At 38.1% G+C, this 19,754-nt stretch overlaps 1 protein-coding gene across 1 annotated transcript in view; it reads right to left on the bottom strand.

Annotated features, from left to right (window-relative positions):
* Positions 1–19,754, bottom strand: part of LOC136867415 (lisH domain-containing protein ARMC9) — a 93,423-nt gene that overhangs the window by 61,242 nt on the left and 12,427 nt on the right. The window contains exons 3-5 of the mRNA XM_067144613.2: positions 17,987–18,160; positions 13,015–13,431; positions 3,906–4,119 (exon numbers count right to left, since the gene is read on the bottom strand). Coding sequence (XP_067000714.2) covers positions 3,906–4,119; positions 13,015–13,431; positions 17,987–18,160 — 805 coding nt within the window. The remainder of the gene's footprint in view (positions 1–3,905; positions 4,120–13,014; positions 13,432–17,986; positions 18,161–19,754) is intronic.

Below are 19,754 nucleotides of genomic sequence, written 5' to 3'. Positions count from 1 at the left end.
CCCCTGTGACCAAAGGCCGGCACGCTAACCATTTACCCATGGAGCCGGACACAGAGGTACTAATCACAGCCAACAGCCAAACCCATAGTGTTCCTCACAAAGTGGTACTATTCAGAGGCAAAATAAACCCATGGTGTTCTTCATACAGTGGTACTACTCATAGGTAACACAGACCTATTCTGAACACAGGTAAACTGACACATTCCAGTGCAGTGTACAGCACCTTTTCTTGCACGGACATTAGTCCACGCACCCAAGTGCTCTCCCGCCTCAGTGGGATACACACGATGGTAATAACCACAGGCAACGCCCAGACCCATGGTGTTCCTCGCGTAAGGGTACTACTCCTAGGTAACGTAGATCCATGGTGTTCCTCACATAGTGGTACTAATCGCAAGTAACGTTGACCCTCGCGTAAGGGTACTTTTTTCTTTAATCTGCTTTACGTCGCACCGACACACATAGGTCTTATGGCGACGATGGGATAGGAAAGGCCTAGGAGTAGGAAGGAAGCAGCCGTGGCCTTAATTAAGGTACAGCCCCAGCATTTGCCTGGTGTGAAAATGGGAAAGCACAGAAAACCATCTTCAGGGCTGCCGACGTGGAGTTCAAACCCACCGTCTCCCGGATGCAAGCTCACAACTGCGCGCTCTTAACCGCATGGCCAACTCGCCCAGTCGTAATGGTACTAATTTCATCACTCCTTGGTCACCCCTTTTAATCAGATCTTACAACACTCAGGGGATACCGTGGGTGTATTCTTCATCTGCATCCCCCATCCACAGGGGGTGTTTGTATTGTCTGCAAGAGTATTATGGTAACCATTTTATCAGGACAGTTCTACTTCAAGGATATATATTTTAAAGTGTTATTTGAAAGAAAAAAAAAAGAGAGAGACATGAAGAAACAAATGGTGTTTTCTCTGTCCTCAAAACTCTGATCGTTAGTTTGAAGCACCAATTTTATTCTAGTGTACTCAGTGCATGCTTGTTAAGTTTAAGGAGTCTTAGACATTTTTGACTATTCTGTGTTGTCTATTTATGTCCATTTTAATCTAAGCTATTAACAAGCTGCTGATGATGTCTCTCATGGAACGAAACATGTACTGCCAATTTTTTTACTATGTAAGTGTGACTAGAATTGTATTGAAAAGGTGGAAATTCTCAAGCCTTTTATTTTAGAGTATTTCATGATCAATACGGACAAATTAAGAAGTTTTTAACTTGTTATACTGGACTTACCGTGCTCCCACATGTTCAGAAGACAAGACACAGTTTCTTGGGTTACCAAACCACCTTCATACATTAAATGTAACAAACAAAAATTTGCACACATTTTCATAAGAAAACTAGCAGTTTCCCGCTGGCTCCGCCCGCAATGTACAAAGTATGGTGTTGTTCGTTACTATCCTCACGGATGTATCTGCAAAGTTTCGAGTTAATGAAATAAAACACATGATCTGCTGTGGTAATAGAATGTAATATTATGTTAACAAAACACTTGAAAATACATCACGCAAAGAAATTGAATGAAACGTTCCTTGGAAAAACACTACGCGCCGAACTGTTAAAAAGTCCTTCAAAGATCTTCGTCATGGAGACAAATGTACTCATAACTTTCCTCAGAATCTACCAATTTAAGTCGTTTTTACCTCAAAAGAAAGTGCTTGATCCACTGAGTGTTTTTAGACCAAAACGAACTGCGTACCTCAATTTGAATGAAAGATATGATTGCTTCAATGAGAAAAAATGTTGAGGAAATGAGGCGTCAAATTGAAGGTGCACTCATAACTTTACTCAGAATCAACCAATTTGAATAGGTAAGAGCTGAAATGAAAGAGCTTGATCCACCGAGTGTTCTTAGGCCAAAACGAACTCCGTACCTCAATTAGAACCAAGGATATGATTGCTTCAAAGAGACAAAAATTGAAAAAATCAAATATTTTGACGAAGGCGGAAGTTAAGTGATTTATAGTACCTGATGACAAATCTGTGCATGAATACCTTTCAGTCAAAAAAAAATTAAGGAATCGACTGGATAGAATGGCCGGACTGACTAACTTTAGTTTTCATACATTTTTTTAATATATAGATATTGTAGCATGTTGTCATCAACAATCTTATTTCCCTCAAGATTCTCTACACTAAATCATAACTTGGCTGCTTCTGCTTCTATATATCTTGCCTTGAAAACCTATATGTTGCACACACTCTCTGCTTTACTTAAAAAACAAACAAGCAAGTTTATAGTTTTGTATGACTATTGAAATCATAATTATAGTCATAGAGGAATCCAAATCACAAATGCTGAGTTTTTCATAAAGATCTGCATAGCAAGCAGCACAAGTACATCATCGATGACAACGGTGAACGGAGATTTTGTTGACTTAGATCTGAGACTTATTTTTTACTCATTTTTTAGTGAGGAATCCTAATATGACCTCAGTTTTTTCTATCACGTCAGGTTTTTACGATACAATGTACCCTCGAAAATCATTCAAATTGTATATAATGAAATGGAAAATAAAGGAATAAACTTCAATTTAAACAGCAAATGTGTTCACACAAAGATATATTACTTCTATATATAAAATCTTATCCAATTCATTCCACTTCTGGCCAAAATTTGCACTTATAGCTTTTCCTAGAGTGTGAAATCTGTGGACAATCCCTCTGAATACTCCAGCAGTAGTCAGCCAGCATAGGTTGATCCCATCAACCCTGATAGCGTGCTTCCATGACCTTCAAATCTTGGTGGAATCGTTCACCTTGTTCATCACCGGTGGCACCAAGATTTTCGGGGAACGTGTCTAGATGGCTAAGCAGAAAATGCACCTTGATGCTCATGTTGCATCCAAGCATTTTGTACAAGTCCAAGAGTTTCTGGATGATTTCAGTGTAATTCTCTGCTTGTGTATTTCCAAGGAAGTTTGTGACAATGGCTTTGAATGATAACCAAGCATTTCTTTCCAGTTTTGTCATTGTCCCAATGAAATGTGGATCTCTGATGAGCTGTCAAATCTGTGGACCATCAAACACACCAGCCTTTAATTTTTAATATGACAGGCCAGGAAACGCAGTAAGGAGATAGTTGAAACAGTCTCCTTCAGTTTTCAAAGCTATCACTTACTGCTTCATGAGCCCCATTTTCAAGTGCAAAAGTGGGAAAATAATACCAGTATTTTTTCTATCAACAAGTGGCTCATGTAGAATGTTTGGATCACCTGGTTTGAGGCCAGATCATGGACACCAATTATTTTCCACCCAATGCTTTCCACATACTCTGCTGTCCCACATACAGAGATAACAGGGATATTTGGTGTATCCGTGCTGCTGCCCAAGAAGTATATGTAACATTTTATGGTCATCCAATTACTCTCTCTCTCTCTCTCTCTGTGCGTGTGTGTGTGTTATTTCAATAAGTCAATGGCTCCCTTTATGTCTCCATATTCTTCACGAAGAAAAACTGAATGGCCAATTGGAACAGACCCAAAATCAGCGTGCCCATCACAAGGAGATAAGCGGTAGAGAAAAATACCTAACATGATACAAGAAAACTGATTACAGATTCAAAATCAGGATGACTGTTTTAGTAAAAATCACCATAAAAATTTAAGTCCACTAGAAAATAAGTTTAAAATTGTTCTCCACTGTGATTTTTCATGAATATGTGTAAGAAATTCACTTGTAATATTAAAACTACCATCTACTACCTTCTACAGCAACTAATAGCAAGAAAGGAAAAACATGTCATCTTCTGGGGCAATTTATGGATTTAATTAAGATAGCAGTGAATGTGTTAACAGGAAGCACACAGTGATTTTGATATACAGATCAACCAGTTTCCACGAGGTATTCTTTAACTACAATCATATCAATACTGTATATGTACATAAAATAACTCACTAAGCAGGTTGTGATGATCCTTATACAGTTTGTGATATCTCCGCCTCAGCTGCTTGTAGTTATTATGTGTATCCACATGGTTGTGAGATCTATTCGGTAAATGACTTTGTTGAGCTCCACACATCAATACCAACTGTGGTACAACAGAAGACCCCCAACTGTGCTCTTCCAAAAATTGGCGAAGGCTATTTGTAAGGCACAAAACCCACTGATCCTGGGGAAGAAAAAGTTATCATAAGGAACTGAAAAATTTTGAACTCCAAAGTAAATCCACTTTTTTACAAAACAGAAGTTACTTTCATCAATATATTACTAAAATACAATAACCACAACTGAATATATTGGAAAATATTTTACAGCTATTATAAAATATGACAGTGTGTGCCTTATTTCAAACAGAAAATTTTCAAATAATTTTGGGTTTATATCACATCTCCTTTAATGTAATTTATTCCAAGCATGCAAACACAATACACTATAAAGTCATTATTATAAAACATAGGGTAACTAGCTTCCCGAGTTGATCTTTTGCCTTCCTTTTGTGGCATATGTATCACCTCCCAAAACTCCAGTATTCAAATTGCCCAATATCCACATCCTGGACAAGGTGCAGTAAACACTAATATATAACAAATGAAAACTAAAAATATTACCTTAACCCTTTTAGGACCGGGCAAGATTAAGAAGAGTACACCTAAAAAAAAAAAGATGTTTAATGGATAGTGGGGTGAAAAAAGACCAAGGCTTATTTTCAAATTCTCCATTATCCATCCATGATATAGATCATAACCAAAATATTGAAACAATTTTCTTCCACAACATTGAGAAATCCATCCTTTTTTCACTGGAAAGGAAAAGAAAATTATATTGTGAATAAGTGGAATATTTTGATACACATTTAGGTTTTGACAATATGCCATCAGTTGGTCCTATAAGGGTTAACAATAGATGCTAGAAATATATATCTTCCCCTCCTGAAAAAGAAGCACATTGCAAACTTATTTTCACCAAAGCTTAGCAGCGGAAGTTCTGAAATTTTGAAGTTATCTTCCGGGCTCTTTGTTTCTATGGTGTCATTTAGAATTTTATTTTTATTGAAGTGTTGGTCTAAAAAGATGTAGGTATTTTCAAATTCAGTCATTAGACTACCGGCACCTTTATTAATGATCTTTAACATTTGAAGGTCCTGGTCTATGATGGTGAAGTTATGCCCCGTTTCTTTCATATGAATACTCATAGCGGAATGTTTGTTGTGCTTAGATGCGTTGTAATGCTCTAAATATCTTGTACGAAAGCTGCGTCCAGTTTGCCCAACATAAGAAAATTCACATTGGGCGCATTTGAGTCTATAATAATAATTTCGTGTGGCTATTTCTAGCCGAATGCAGCCCTTGTAAGGCAGACCCTCCGATGAGGGCGGGCGGCATCTGCCATTTGTAGGCAACTGCGTGTTATTGTGGTGGAGGGTAGTGTTATGTGTGGTGTGTGAGTTGCAGGGATGTTGGGGACAGCACAAACAACCAGCCCCCAGGCCATTGGAATTAACCAATGAAGGTTAAAATCCCCGACCCGGCCGGGAATCGAACCCGGGACCCTCTGAACCGAAGGCCAGTACGCTGACCATTCAGCCAACGAGTCGGACATTTGAGTCTATAAATTCCTGGATTAGAGTATCGGTCGTGTGTTTAATTTACTGTATGGGAGTTAAAGAATATATTTTGTTTGTATTACGGGTTTTGAATGCAATATTGATATCCTGTTTTTTGATTGGGTTGGTGATTTGGTATAGAGCTGGATTTGTGAAGGTGAAGGCAGCAAAACAAAGAGCCCGGTCATGGAACAAATTCCTAACTTATTGTCATCTCTTAACATAAACAGTAATTTTTTTTTTTTTTTTTTTTTTTAACTTCAAGTATAAATCCAACAATGATACTCATATATCAACAGCAGCCATTGCCCCCTCGCCCAGCCACACCCCTTCCCCCACTCGTACCAATAGCGATCTCAACGCTCCGCCCAGCATGCTCCACCCAACTCACTCCCGGCCAACAATGACACACCCCTACAATACGAGGAGCAGAGATAAAGCGACTGTTCAGACCACCTCACACAAGCAACACAACCAGACTTCCTCCTAACGTCTAAAGGGTAAGTGTCAAGAATGTTAAATCCACTAATAAACCACCTTAATATAGCACTCACGCACTGTTTCATTTTATTCCACACATTTCAACACACCCACTAGCTGCACACTTACATCCAGAATCCAGTTGAACTCCTCTTCAGGCTTACACAGAATAACTTCAAAAACCTTCACAACATAAACAACGTACAGAATGTTTAAACGGAGATGTAATAATCCATTAGTTAATGAAACTCGATCAAGCTCTCTACCAGCATTCTTGCCATCCGCCTGGCACTCCACTTTAATATTGATTCTCATTCCTCAAGGAAGTGCTGTTGATCTATAGAATATTTAGGCCATCCCAAAAACCATACAAGCTGAATGTGTTTGATCTCCTACAAATGTAAAAATAAATGCTTAAATGTTATGATTCCAATAGACTTCAATTGCCATCTCAGTATCGGCATTATCTCCATTCGACGTGGACGTGAGTAGGACGTCCCATTGGAACTTTAAGACAAGATCGACCAGTTCATTTCCAAATTGTACCATATGTTATATATATTAGTGTAAATTGTGTAAAAAATAGTTTTTAAAAATAGTTCTAGTACATGTTAATCTCCTAATAGGTTGTAAGAATGTACAGATGTTTTAAACCAACTTGTATCATGCTGTTCTCATTACCGGCATTATGAGATTTGACAGTTAATATTATTTCCATGGATGTAAACATGAGATTTACTTCACATTAGAACTTTAAGACATGAACGGCTTTTTCACTCCAATACGACCTAATGTCTTGTACTAAAGTGCAAATTGTTATATAAAAAATATTAATTTATGAATTATCCTAGTATAGCATACTTAATATAATGACAGTGGTATAGTCCTAAAGACTTAACTAGTATTGAATAGGTGGTTTCAATATTAATTGTTTGACATTTAATAATTGAATTTCAATATGCTCAAAATGAAAATAATAACTTGTAATATGACCATTTTATTCTGTAATGACTGTTATTTTTCAATACATAATGTTATTTGTTATACGTCCCACTAACTACATTTATGATTTTTGGAGATGAGATGCCAGAATTTTTTCCTGCAGGAGTTCTTTAATATGCCAGTAAATCAACCGTCACGAGGCTGACATATCTGAGCACCTTCAAATGCCACCAGACTGAGTCAGGATTGAACCCACCAACTTGAGCTCAGAATTATTATTATTATTTATTTTTATTATTTATCGTATGGCAAGTATACAAAAGAAAGAGAAAATTTACACTATATACACGGACAAGAATGTTGGTGGCATTCACATTTACAAATCAATGTCCAGTTGCTGTAGCCATTCTAAGAAGGGGGGTGTAGCCAAATACTTTAATATAATACCGGACAGCTTGCTGTTTTCAGCGAGAAAGCCGATAGTGCTGCTACCTACATGGCTTGGTGTGACCAACTCTTCAATAACATATTGCTACCTGTATGATTCTTGGCGCACCGCTGTGTTGTTTATAATGTATCAGTGTTTGTCACTAAATAATCTTATATTGCAGTTATATTCCCAGAAAAGTGTTATGCCCTGAACAAATTACCCAGCAAGATAATGGGCATAGGAACTGATAAGGACCGCAAGTATTAAAAAAAGTAATGACCTCGCATCTATGTTGAGGTTACATTCTATGCCCCTTATTTTAAGAAAATCAATCAAATACTCTACTGAAATGTTAGAGGGACGTAAAACCAATAATATTAACAAATATGGAACTCTACTATACTCAAACTTGAGAGTCAACATTGTTTAACAGTACCATAAATTTCACAATCGGGAACTTGTGGGCCTGTAACGTAGGCCTAATGGTTATCGCGGTAGTCTTGAAATTGAAAATTGAAGGCCATGAGTTTCGAATCCAGTCACCTTTTCTTTTACTGTAAGAAAATAATAATAATAATAATAATAATAATAATAATAATAATAATAATAATAATAATAATAATTTTCTTTACGTCCCACTAAGTACTTTTACGGTTTTCGGAGACACCAAGGTGCTGGAATATAGTCCTGCAGGAATTATTTTACATGCCAGTAAATCTACCTACACGAGGCTGACGTATTTGAGCACCTTCAAATACCACCGGACTGAGCCAGGATCGAACCTGCCAAATTTGGATCAGAAGGCCATCGCATCAACCGTCTGAGCCACTCAGCCCGGCGTAAGAAAATTATTTCAGTATATTAATGGCATAGGCTTCAGCACCAGTCCAACTACTGTAATTTAATACGTGTGTATGGTAATTCTTCATTTATACATTTGTGAGAGAGAATATAGGAAATTCTGAACACTTCTTCCTGGCCAGGAACATCGTAGTTCACTCACGTAATCCCAGTATGCGTTATATATATTATGTATTTCTGTCTTCAGAGGTAAAACAGAAAATTCAAAGTACAGCAAAAGCGAAATAGCAGCGTGAGATGAGTTCCCCTGTAGAGTTCGGGAAGAAGAAGTCAAAATAATGGACCAAAACTCCTGTTCCTTAATTACAGCTTCTCTTTCCCAAAATCTTAATAAATCTTGGATGTTGTTAAGTTATCTGCCCCCTCTGGTGCTTTGTCTAAATGGTTAGCGCTTCGTCCCCCCCCCCCCCCACTTTTTATGATAACTTCATTCTTCGGAGTGCTCGATCTCTTCCATTTTCCTTCTGATTAGTTTTAATAGAGGATGGCTGGCCAGTTATACTTCCTCTTAAAATAATCACCACCATGGAATGGTCAGCGTACTGGTCTTCAGTTCAGAGGGCCCTGGTACAATTCCTGGCAGAGTCTGAGATTTTCATCGCGTCTGTTAATACCTGTAGATCGAGGGCTACGGGTTTGTGTTCGTATTCATACGCATCTTGAAGTATATACAACACATCATACGAAAAACAACCACAGAAAAACACAATAGTGAGTACGGTATATATCCCTCCACATATGATTGCTGTTATGAAAGGCATCTGGCCGGAAAACTAGGCTAAGTCCATACAAGATCCTGCGCTAGGTAACTGAGAAAAGGCTAGAAAGAAGAGGAGAGTGTAGTGTTAAATATTTTCCCCAGAGACTGGGTGGATCCTCAAACAGATATTGCTTTATAATTTTTAAGACATAGCAAAAGGCACGGCTAACATAATGCTCGTTTGGAGGTTTATGAAGGAGGCATTTCATATTTTTAAATTTCATTCTTAGTTATTATGATTATTCAATTATTTTAACAAAAACATTTCCAATGAGTGTAGTGTATTCCTCTCAACTGTAGCATAAACAAGTATGCAGTTCACACCAACACGCTAGATGTCACCACCATCGCTGTTTGCACTCCACTCAATGCTGTTGAGATACAGCTGTCCGATATTGGTGTAGCAATGATGATGTGTAGATAACCTCCTCGTGGTGTACTCTGGGCAACGGACTACTTATGCAGGACGGCAGATAGTCTACACAAATAGGTGACCGAACTACATCCTGGATCTCTCAAGGTCAATCAAAGTTACATCAGAAGACGAAACCAAAGATGAAACCTACCAAAGGCACTTATCAGAGCCAACTGACAAGGAAGCTTGAGCTCAGAAGGCCAGCAGACTACTGCCTGAGCTAATAAGCCTGGCTGTTATTTTTCATTTATCTGTACATGTTGCTGTGTAGCAACTCATTAAAATAAGAATCACCTGGCATTAAATCATTGCCTAGGGAATGCCCAACTGAGGCAATTATAATCTTTGGGGAGGCTTCTTCCACGCTCGCTGTAGGCTCACAGATATTAAAATTCTTGTTAAAATAATTCACTTCTAAAGTGTAATAGAAGATGGGGAGCATTTCTTGCAGAAGATAACACAATTTTAAAAAGTTTTATGAACTGGTTGCAGTGTTGTCTACTCAAGCCTTGATTACTTTTTTTTTTTTACAAGTTGCTTTACGTCGCACCGACACAGATAAGTCTTATGGCGATGATGGGGCAGGAAAGGGCTAGGAGTGGGAAGGAAGGGGTTGTGGCCTTAAGGTACAGCCCCAGCATTTTCCTGGTGTGAAAATGGGAAACCATGGAAAACCATTTTCATGGCTGCCGACAATGAGGTTCGAATCAACGATCTCCTGAATACTGGATACTGGCTGCACTTAAGCGACTGCAGCTATTGAGCTTGGTGATTAAAATGATTGTTTTTTATATTACTAGTATAATACTGTGCCCAAAGTGCAGTAGTGTAGCCAGGTTCGACCGATGGAGGGGTGACAGATACAAAATGATAACAGAACATAATGAAGGAGCTTATGCATGTGTGGTGCGCGCACTCATGAGTATCATTAGAAGAACACTATGCAAGTGAATTATCTTGATATTCGAATTGCAGTACCAGTACACTAGAAAATTTTACATTAAAATACAGAACAAATGATCAAGGTGAACAGTTTTACGGTGAATGGTGCGTTCAGATTACAATCTAAAATTCAACTTTCGAGGTTTCTTGGAAAATAGATTCAAGAGATCTGTTTGTTTTACAATTATGTCTCTGCGAATGTTCAAAAGAGCCAACCTACTGAGTTGACTTTCACTTGTTCATTGTCAGTTTCTGTACTAATCACCAAAGTCCCCCCCCCCCCCCCATGGCTACATCCCTGCTTAAGTGTTTCACATATTTGCTAATACAAACTATATGAGTGTTTTGCTCCTGCTAGCTTTGTTACCCGAATGGTTACTCAAGAGTTCATACATTTTTCAGTGGATGTTCTCTACACAAATGAAGAAAGAGTCATAACTAAAATAACTTACCAGACAAGTCACCTTCTTCTACGAATAAATTACACATTGTAACATTACTCTAAATGCAGCACATTCTACAGACAACCAACAGTTAGTCAGCAAGACAAGAGCATCGACGGTGAAAGACACCTAGTCTTCCTAATCGAGAAAGAGATAAACGGGTTTCATTCTCTCCTACAACAGAGCAAACTCTTGAATGCAAGGAACTACTCAGGACATAACTAAATTAAACCATTAGAGTGGCAAATACAATCTAAAGGTATCACTGATTTGTTTCCTCTAAAATGCGCTCTTGTTAAAAGTCAGAGAATGTAGTAAATGTACTATGACCAACAAGAAGGTTAAAGCACCTTTCTTTGATTTTTTTAAAATTATTTTGTAGACCACTGAATTAGACAAATGGATGTTCTCTGTAGTACTGTCCAAGAAATAAGCAATAGGATGAGGAAATATTGAATTTGATGAAAATATAGCAACAAATGCTGATGAGAAGTCGTGTGGATGCGGGGTAAGAGGTGCGAGGGCTAAACATGGCTGCCGCACAAGCACCTGTCCCAACTCTCAAGGACTGACAATAAACTTCTGTTCCATCCGTGGTTACTCTTGCGAAATGAGGTGCTGTTCTGAAGCTTCAAAATGGTAGTGCAATTGCACTTTAGTGTTATACATTTAGCCTACAATAATTATAAGTACTGCATATGAACAAATTAATAGTGAACAGGCATCTGTTTCACAGAATCCACACTGTCTATCACAATGAATGTTTGTAGCTTAGAGTGTAGTATCTGTTACTCGTGCCGTATCTACAAGCTGCCGCGACTTCTCGTGCGATGCAGATAGTTCTAATTGAGCCGAAGAGGTATAAAAATTAAAAAGCAATTTACAAATTTTGAAAATTAGTGGAAGGTGGAAGGTCCAGGAGCATCCTCCCTGTTCAACTGACACTAATTCCTGCAACTTCAATATGTTCTCCAAACTAAAGGAATCACTCTGAGGAAAGAGCTTCCATGTACAAGATGAAGTACTTCAAGCAGTAAGGCGCCCCATCGTGGACAACAACAAAGGTGACACTGCTACTGGTGCATCTTCCACACACTGAGTGCAACATGCTGCAAGGGATTACAATGAAGACCTGTAGAGGTATGAAGGTTCTACAATAAATGGTTTGATATATGTTGCTACTACCACTTTTTCTAGACCTTGTAAAATACCAAACCCTCGTCATGAGGCACTTAACAAACATCAACACGATGTGGGGACATGGCAACCAAAAACTCACATGTATTCATTAAGGGCTTATGAATTATGTACAGAGCAGTGGTTACGAAGTAACGGCAGAGATTTTTCATTTAGTACTATACCATAAAGTATGACAACTGTACACTCCCGCATATCTAAAACAAACAATAGAGGGATGACATGAAAGAACTTTGTCATTAAACCCATCCAGGATAAATAATGATGATGAAGATTATGATGATAATACCAGAACCACTAACAGCTGGACAAAATCACACAGGAAAATGCTCAGTGAGAGGATGAGGAGATTTTGGGAGAAGAAGAAAACAAAAATATCTACACGAGTTCAACCACGCTCCTACGTGAAAAGAAAATAGTAACATTAATACAGTAATCATATGGCCATAGCAACAGTGTGCAGGCATTTTATTTTTCTATCCTGCCTGCACATCAACTTCAAAGTTTTGCTTTATTCTACTAGATGCCAGAAAAACGGATGTTTGTTGGGCAAACTATGGCTGAAGTTTTAATTCAATTTGCTGAGTAAATGCCAAATGTGTCAACGGAGAGCTTTTACATGCTGACTTCGTACTACATGGAGTGACAAATGGACTACATTTGATCCTTCAAAAATTTGACTACCAGTGGCATGTCTGAATACACAATCTTGGAATCCAGAGGTTGACTCTCTACTACTAATCAACAGAGCGAGCTAGAAGGATAATGACCAATTTTAATAAATGATACAAAATATAACAATCTCAAAGATGAAAACTCTGATACTGATGAACAGATAGGAAAATGGGAAAAGTAAAGGAAGGAAGAATACAATGATGGGAATAAAAACTGATGCACGCTCAAGGTTCTTAAAGTCTAAGTAATGTCACATAGAGAATTATTGTTATCTATGAACAGAAGAAAGAGAAAATGGATCTATTCAATACAGTACCGTAAAAAGCTCCTGAAAAGATGGATGAGTAGTAGGATCATTAATGAAGGGCAAAGCATAGTACGGCAAAAATTCAGGCTCAGCACTGAACTCTGTGCCTTTTGTCTCTAAGAACTGGCGTAAAGTCTCCATGCTACATGGTCTTTCTTCCTTCCCCACAGTCATTTTTAAACTACCACTCTCAGTTTTAACCTCCACGTCACCATTTAAGTCCACTGTTTTCTCCTCACTTTCTTCAGCATCTCCATTGATATACACATAGTCTTCGTCTTTATCACTTTTTTCATTTTCATTTTCATCTGCATCCTTCTCTTGTGATCGTAAGGGTAGGACTGCAAAGTGTATATGGAGATAGAATGTTAACTTCTTATATTCCAGCTTCTGTTGAATTGATAATGGTATCAGAGATTCCCAAGCCTGTGAACAGAAAAAAGTAATATATACAGTTTAATGAAGACATGCTACTATAACACAAATTTATACCACCATTCTGTTTCTCTGAGTGGCTGGTTTATCAATATATATTATTCTAGACATGATATAGGCTTTTAGGGCTTGTGCCGTGTCAAGAAAATAGGGTGAAATTTGTTATGTTTCGCAGAGAACTTTGCTCCGCGTCTTCAGAAGAAAATCCTGATTGTTGACGAGGAAGACTTCTCCAAGAATGAAGTTTGAATTTAGACGTTAATGATAGAACTGAAACGTTCATTCGTCACCAGATGGCTCACCGTATGTGGTACAGTGCTAGCATTTGAAGCGGAAGCTGATGGCACCATCAGAATCAGTCTGAGAGGGAGTCACATAACAGGTGTACACACATTATGAAAGTACAACATTGACACAAGTCTGGAATGAAACATTTGGTGATAAGGAACGTACGAATTTGTAAAACACTGAAACAAAATAACAATAGTGAAGGGACAAGGAACGGAACTACATACATAAATCTTTAACGTTCCCCTCAGACCTATTGTGTGATAGGTTCTCCTACATATGCTCTGGCCAAATACCTAAACAAGTTGCTTCAGCCACATATAGAACGTACTGAATCATACGTTAGAGACACTCTGTATTTTGTCAATAAGTTGTCAACCATAACCCTTCAACCTAATGCACTTTTGGTGAGTTTTGATATGGAGTCCTTGTTCACTAAAGTGCTGACTGACTTGGTCACGTCTCTCTGAACATTGAACACCTGTTCCCTGAGGACATTACTAAGCTATTTTACCACTGCATGACTTCCAGCTATTTCTTGTGGGGTGGGAATTTTTACGAACAGGCAGACGGAGTGACTATGGAAAGTCCACTTTCACCTGTAGTGGCTAATTTCTTTATGGAGCATTTTGAGAAGGAGGCTATTGCTTCAGCGCCTGTCAAACCCATGATTTGGTAGAGGTATGTTGTTGATACATTTGTCGTCTGGACAGAAGGTCCTGAGAAATTTCATCTATTTCTAAACAACCTAAATCAGCAACATCCTTCAATTAAATTCCTTTCTTGGATGTTCTAGTAAAAAAGAAACCAGACGGCTCCTTAGGACATACCGTCTATCGTAAGCCTACCCACACAAATCACTATCTTCATGCAGATTTTCATTACCATCCAGCAAAAAAACAAGGTATTCTCACGACATTCACCAAGAGATAATAATACCAATATAATGGTCCGTTATTGGACATTATAAATTTTCCAGCTAACTCATTCTTGGTTGCCTGCGTTTCGCCCTCGTGTGCTAAGTTAGGCTCGTCAGTTGGGACTTAGCACACCTCCCAAGACGCAAGGCTAGTGCATACCGTGGAGGCCACTGCATAGGCTACTTGAAGCCACCAGCAGTGCCAATGCACTACGAGAGCTATGTCTCATTTCCAAAAATTGATGCCTGCCTGGCCATCAGATGATATAGATGTTGATTCCCATAGGAAACTTAAAATATTTGTCCTGAATGAGTACATTTATAATGCCAATATAATGGTCTGTTATTGGACACTATAAATTTTCCAGCTAACTCATTCTTGGTTGTCTATATCTATATCATCTGATGGCCAGGCAGGCATCAATTTTTGGAAATGAGACATAGCTCTCATAGTACATTGGCACTGCTGGTGGCTTCAAGTAACCTATGCAGTGGCCTCCACGGTATGCACTGTAGCCTATGCAGTGGCCTCCACGGTATGCACTGGCCTTGCGTCTTGGGAGGTGTGCTAAAGTCCCAACTGACGAGCCCAACTTAGCACATGAGGGCAAAACGCAGGCAACCAAGAATGAGTTAACTGGAAAATTTATAATGTCCAATTACAGACCATTATATTGGTATTATAAATTTACTCATTCAGGACAAATATTTTAAGTTCCCTATGGGAATCAACATCTATATCATTCACCTAGAGGGTGATACGAATTTGTGAGCCATCAAATATCCAGGAGGAGATGGACACACTCAAAACATGTTCAAGGGTAATGGTTACAGCGATGTGCAGATTCATAGAGCCCTGCATCCTAGAGCAATGCTCACAGAAGGAAGAAGTGGAGGGAACTGCCTACCTGCCTTACATTCACAACACCACAGATCGAATTGCCAAGGTCCTCCGCAAACACAATATAAAAACCGTGTTTGGCACCATCACTAAAACTGCTTGCAGTCTAGGTAAAACCAAGGACAAATTGTCCCCACTTTTATATCCTGGGGTTTAGAAAATTCCCTGTACTTGCGGCATAGTACACATTGGCCAAACATACCGGTCTATTGGTACCCGTATCAAGGAAAATGAACGAACTCAACCAGCCAGGCAAATCAGCAATAGCTGAACACGCCCTATCGTCGGGTCATGATACCGTGTTCCGAGATGCTCAAGCTCTTATCTACACTAGACACTATAGGTCCAGGATTATACGGGACACTATGGAAATACATAGAAATTCCAACAATTTCAACAGGGACACTGGCTATCAATTAAGTAATATGTGGTTGCAGGCCATTAAGAATTTACGAAGGTAGTTCCCTTCCCTGTCCCTTCACTATTGTTATTTCATTTCGGTGTTTTCCAAATTCATACATTCCTCATCACCAGATGTTTCATTCCAGGATTGTGTCATTGTCATACTTTCATAATGTGTGTACACCTGTTAAGTGACTCCCTCTCAGACTGATTCTGATGGTGCCATCAGCTTCCGCTTCAAATGGTAGCGCTGTACTGCATACAGTGAGCCACCTGGTGACGAATGAACGTACCACTTCCACTTCTATCATTAACGTCTAAATTCAAACTTCATTCTTGGAGGAGTCTTCCTTGTGAACAGTCGAGATTTTCTTCTGAAGATGCAGGGCAAAGTTCTCTGCGAAACGTGAAGAATTTCACCTTATTTTCTTGACAAGGCATAAGCCCAAAAAGCCTATATCATGTCTATAAGTACGGGCCGTGAAAGCATCAATGGTAACATTATATATTATTCTGTCCTTCACTTGGCTTACAAACCACTATTTTGAGAAAAATCAAAATATCCTCCAAATTTCTATCAGATAAATATACAAATGAAAGATATCCTCTTAATATTTGCTTTACAAATACCTTGGATACTATCTAAATGAACAGTGGGAATGCAGACAAGAATCATGGGTAGAGTTGAACAAGCATAAAGCATATTCAACAGAATGAAAATCATACCTACTGTGTAGCAAGCAATCTGATCTTGACCTTGGAATTTGCATTGCCAAATGGTATTATCTTTCCAACATTGCTATATGGAATGGACTGTAACACAGTGTGACTGTAAAAATGAGGTGTTACAAGCTATAAGCTTCTCATCTTGTGGACTGAAAGTAATCAAGAAACCCAAGAGATGGAAGAGGTGAATTAAACAACTGAGGTTCTTCTTTCCCTGAACTTATATCTTTGTCACATCATGCAGGCAAATATAAACTACTGATGCTCAATGATAAGACAGGAAGGAATCGTGAACCCAGAAGACGGCAAATATTATCACTTGAAAATCTGTGGGATTGGCAGGCAGAAGTTACTAAATCTTAGTTCAAAATGCCAGAATCATCAACCCTTGGTAGAAGATGACATCTCAAGAAGAAGACGACAGTATGCTTTGTTCCCTGAAAACTACAAATGCAAATTGGGAAGCATTTTTGCACAAATTCATCTATGATTGATAATCTAAATTACAGTCCAATACTGGTAATTAATTATAATTAATACCAACAATAACTTACATGGACTGAAATGAATGATTCACTAAACAAAGAAAAAAATATGATGATGATCTGTAACTCACACTGAGGAAGTGCTTGAAGACGGCAAAACATGTTGCATGATAAATAAAAATTACAAAGTACTGATTGGTGGAATTAATAGTTGCCTTTCTGGGATGTACTTGCCAAGGCTCATTTACTTCAGCATCAATTTTATTATTATTATTATTATTATTATTATTATTATTATTATTATTATTATTATTATTATTATTTAGTAATAATTACTGGACTGTAATTTAGATTTTCAATCATTGATGAAATACCTCCCAATTTTATATTTTGGGTGAACAAGGCATTCTTCTCCTTCTTCTTCTTCTTCTTCTTCTTGAGGTGCAATCTCTGCCAGTGTTGAACTGTTTGAACAAAGACGGTGTAAACAGAAGAGATCAAACAACAAGGATGCCAGCTTCACCAAATACAACCATTGGATGCAATTTCTGCAGGTGCATGTTTTAAGCAAAAATTAGCCTGTTTGGTTACTAAAAGTTTGTATATACAACGTACTGTGTGTAAAGCAGATAGTTATGCAGGAGAATGTAGTATACTCAGACAAGAGTAATAGCTGCTGTCATTGACATTAAATTGATTTGTTTTACAACCCATATGCTGATAGATTTGTTAATATCTCCTCCTTTAGATACCCCATAGTAAAGGGCTGTTCAAATTTTTCGTAGTATGGTGTTGGTATCAGTCAATAAAACATCAGCTACTTACATTATAAAACCTCATATCATCATTGCTGGCAAAATGTTCTAGAATAAGATGAACATGTTTTCTCTTGATTCTTTCCTTGTAGACTACAGGAGGTTCTGGTACAGCAAACTCTTGTTGCACACACTCCTTTATGAATGACTCGGCAGACAACTCAAATCCATAGCTCAAAAGAAACTGGAAAAGAAAATTGTCATAAGTAGTACAAACCACTATACAGCAATGTATTAATTTTAATGCTTCAAGATGAACCATAATCCATACAAAAATGTAAAGAGATGCAACATGGCCTAGAAAAAAATGTAATATCAAATTTGACAAGAGATTTAATTTTGCAGAAGGATATATAGGGGGTGTATAGTTCTCATCAATTATCATTAGATGAGGGATGCCATTACTGGCTTTCCCCTAAGGCATCAGCAGTTTTTATGTAGGCTTTTGGAAATGATAAGTTTTTGTGGTTCAGATTCTATGTAAACTATGATCATAATATCAACAGTCACATAATTCTTCAATCCTGCTTTTAATTTTACATTAAAATAATAGATGTACCGTTACAATTTCTATCTATTCCTTTCAATGTTTCTTAAGTAATAATTTTAACCTAAACTGGGTTGTCTCCCTTTATATGCACCCAGATGAATCACAATTCATATAAAAATTTAAAATGATGCAACTTAGGGCCTAGGAAAATATGAAATATCAAATATGACAAGCGCAACAGCAAGATTACATTTTCTAGAGAAGTGTATAGTTCTCATCAATTAACATTAGATGAGGGACGCCATTACTGCCTTTCCACTAAAGCATAAACAACTGGAATGTAATTTCTTTGAAATTATAAGCCTTTGTGGTTTGGATTTATTTTTCCAAAATGTTTAAATAATTTCAATTTCTTTCCTGCAAAATATTGGAGAGAATAATAGAAAGGAGGATGAGAGGAAGGGTGGAAAGAAATTTAGAAAAAGAGCAGTATGGATTTCGACATGGCAGGTCAACAATAGACCCTATATTTATTATGAAATTAATGAAACTGAGCATATGCTCCAAGAAATCAGAGCAGGAAAGATCGATGAAGCGGCACTTCTCATAGAGGACTACATAAAAGAAGCGACCGAATCGTGGAATGGTAATCGCAAAGCCAAAGAATGGTTCGACAGTGAGTGCTTCCAAGTAAGACAGGCAACTTTGAAGAAAATGCGAGTAGCCAGACAAAGTATGGACGTCGTCCACTAGCAGAATATCAAGCCGCTAGAAAGTCATATAAAACTCTTTTAAAGGATAAGAAAGCCAGTTACATAGAAGCTCAATATCAGGCGCTAATGAAGGAAATCAAGGAAAACCCGTACAAAGCAGTGCGCCCGCGCCAACCAAGATTCCCAGCAGACATACCAATGGAGATCTGGGAGGTATACATGGAAAATATACTATGTAAACGGGGCTTAACACCTACAATGGAAGGAGAAGTTAAACCATGCAGTCCTTTCACTCAGGAAGAAGTAAGGAAAGTAATCTCAAGTGCAAAATCTAACAAGGCGGCAGGCTCAGATAGCCTCTACAACGAATTTCTGAAGACATCTCTCCCTTACCTAGAAACAGTATGGCTAGAGCTGATGAACAAGTGTCTGGAAACAGGAAACATTCCAAATGTATGGAGAAAATCAGTCGTTAAGATGCTATACAAAGGGAAAGGAGAAGTAAACAAACCGGAATCATATCGCGGAGTGGCTCTTGAATCAGCAGCTTTTAAGATTCTAACCAAACTGATAAC

Source organism: Anabrus simplex, chromosome 3 (genome assembly GCF_040414725.1).
Source record: "Anabrus simplex isolate iqAnaSimp1 chromosome 3, ASM4041472v1, whole genome shotgun sequence".
Lineage (NCBI taxonomy): Eukaryota > Metazoa > Arthropoda > Insecta > Orthoptera > Tettigoniidae > Anabrus > Anabrus simplex.
This window is presented reverse-complemented; position numbering and strand designations above follow the sequence as displayed.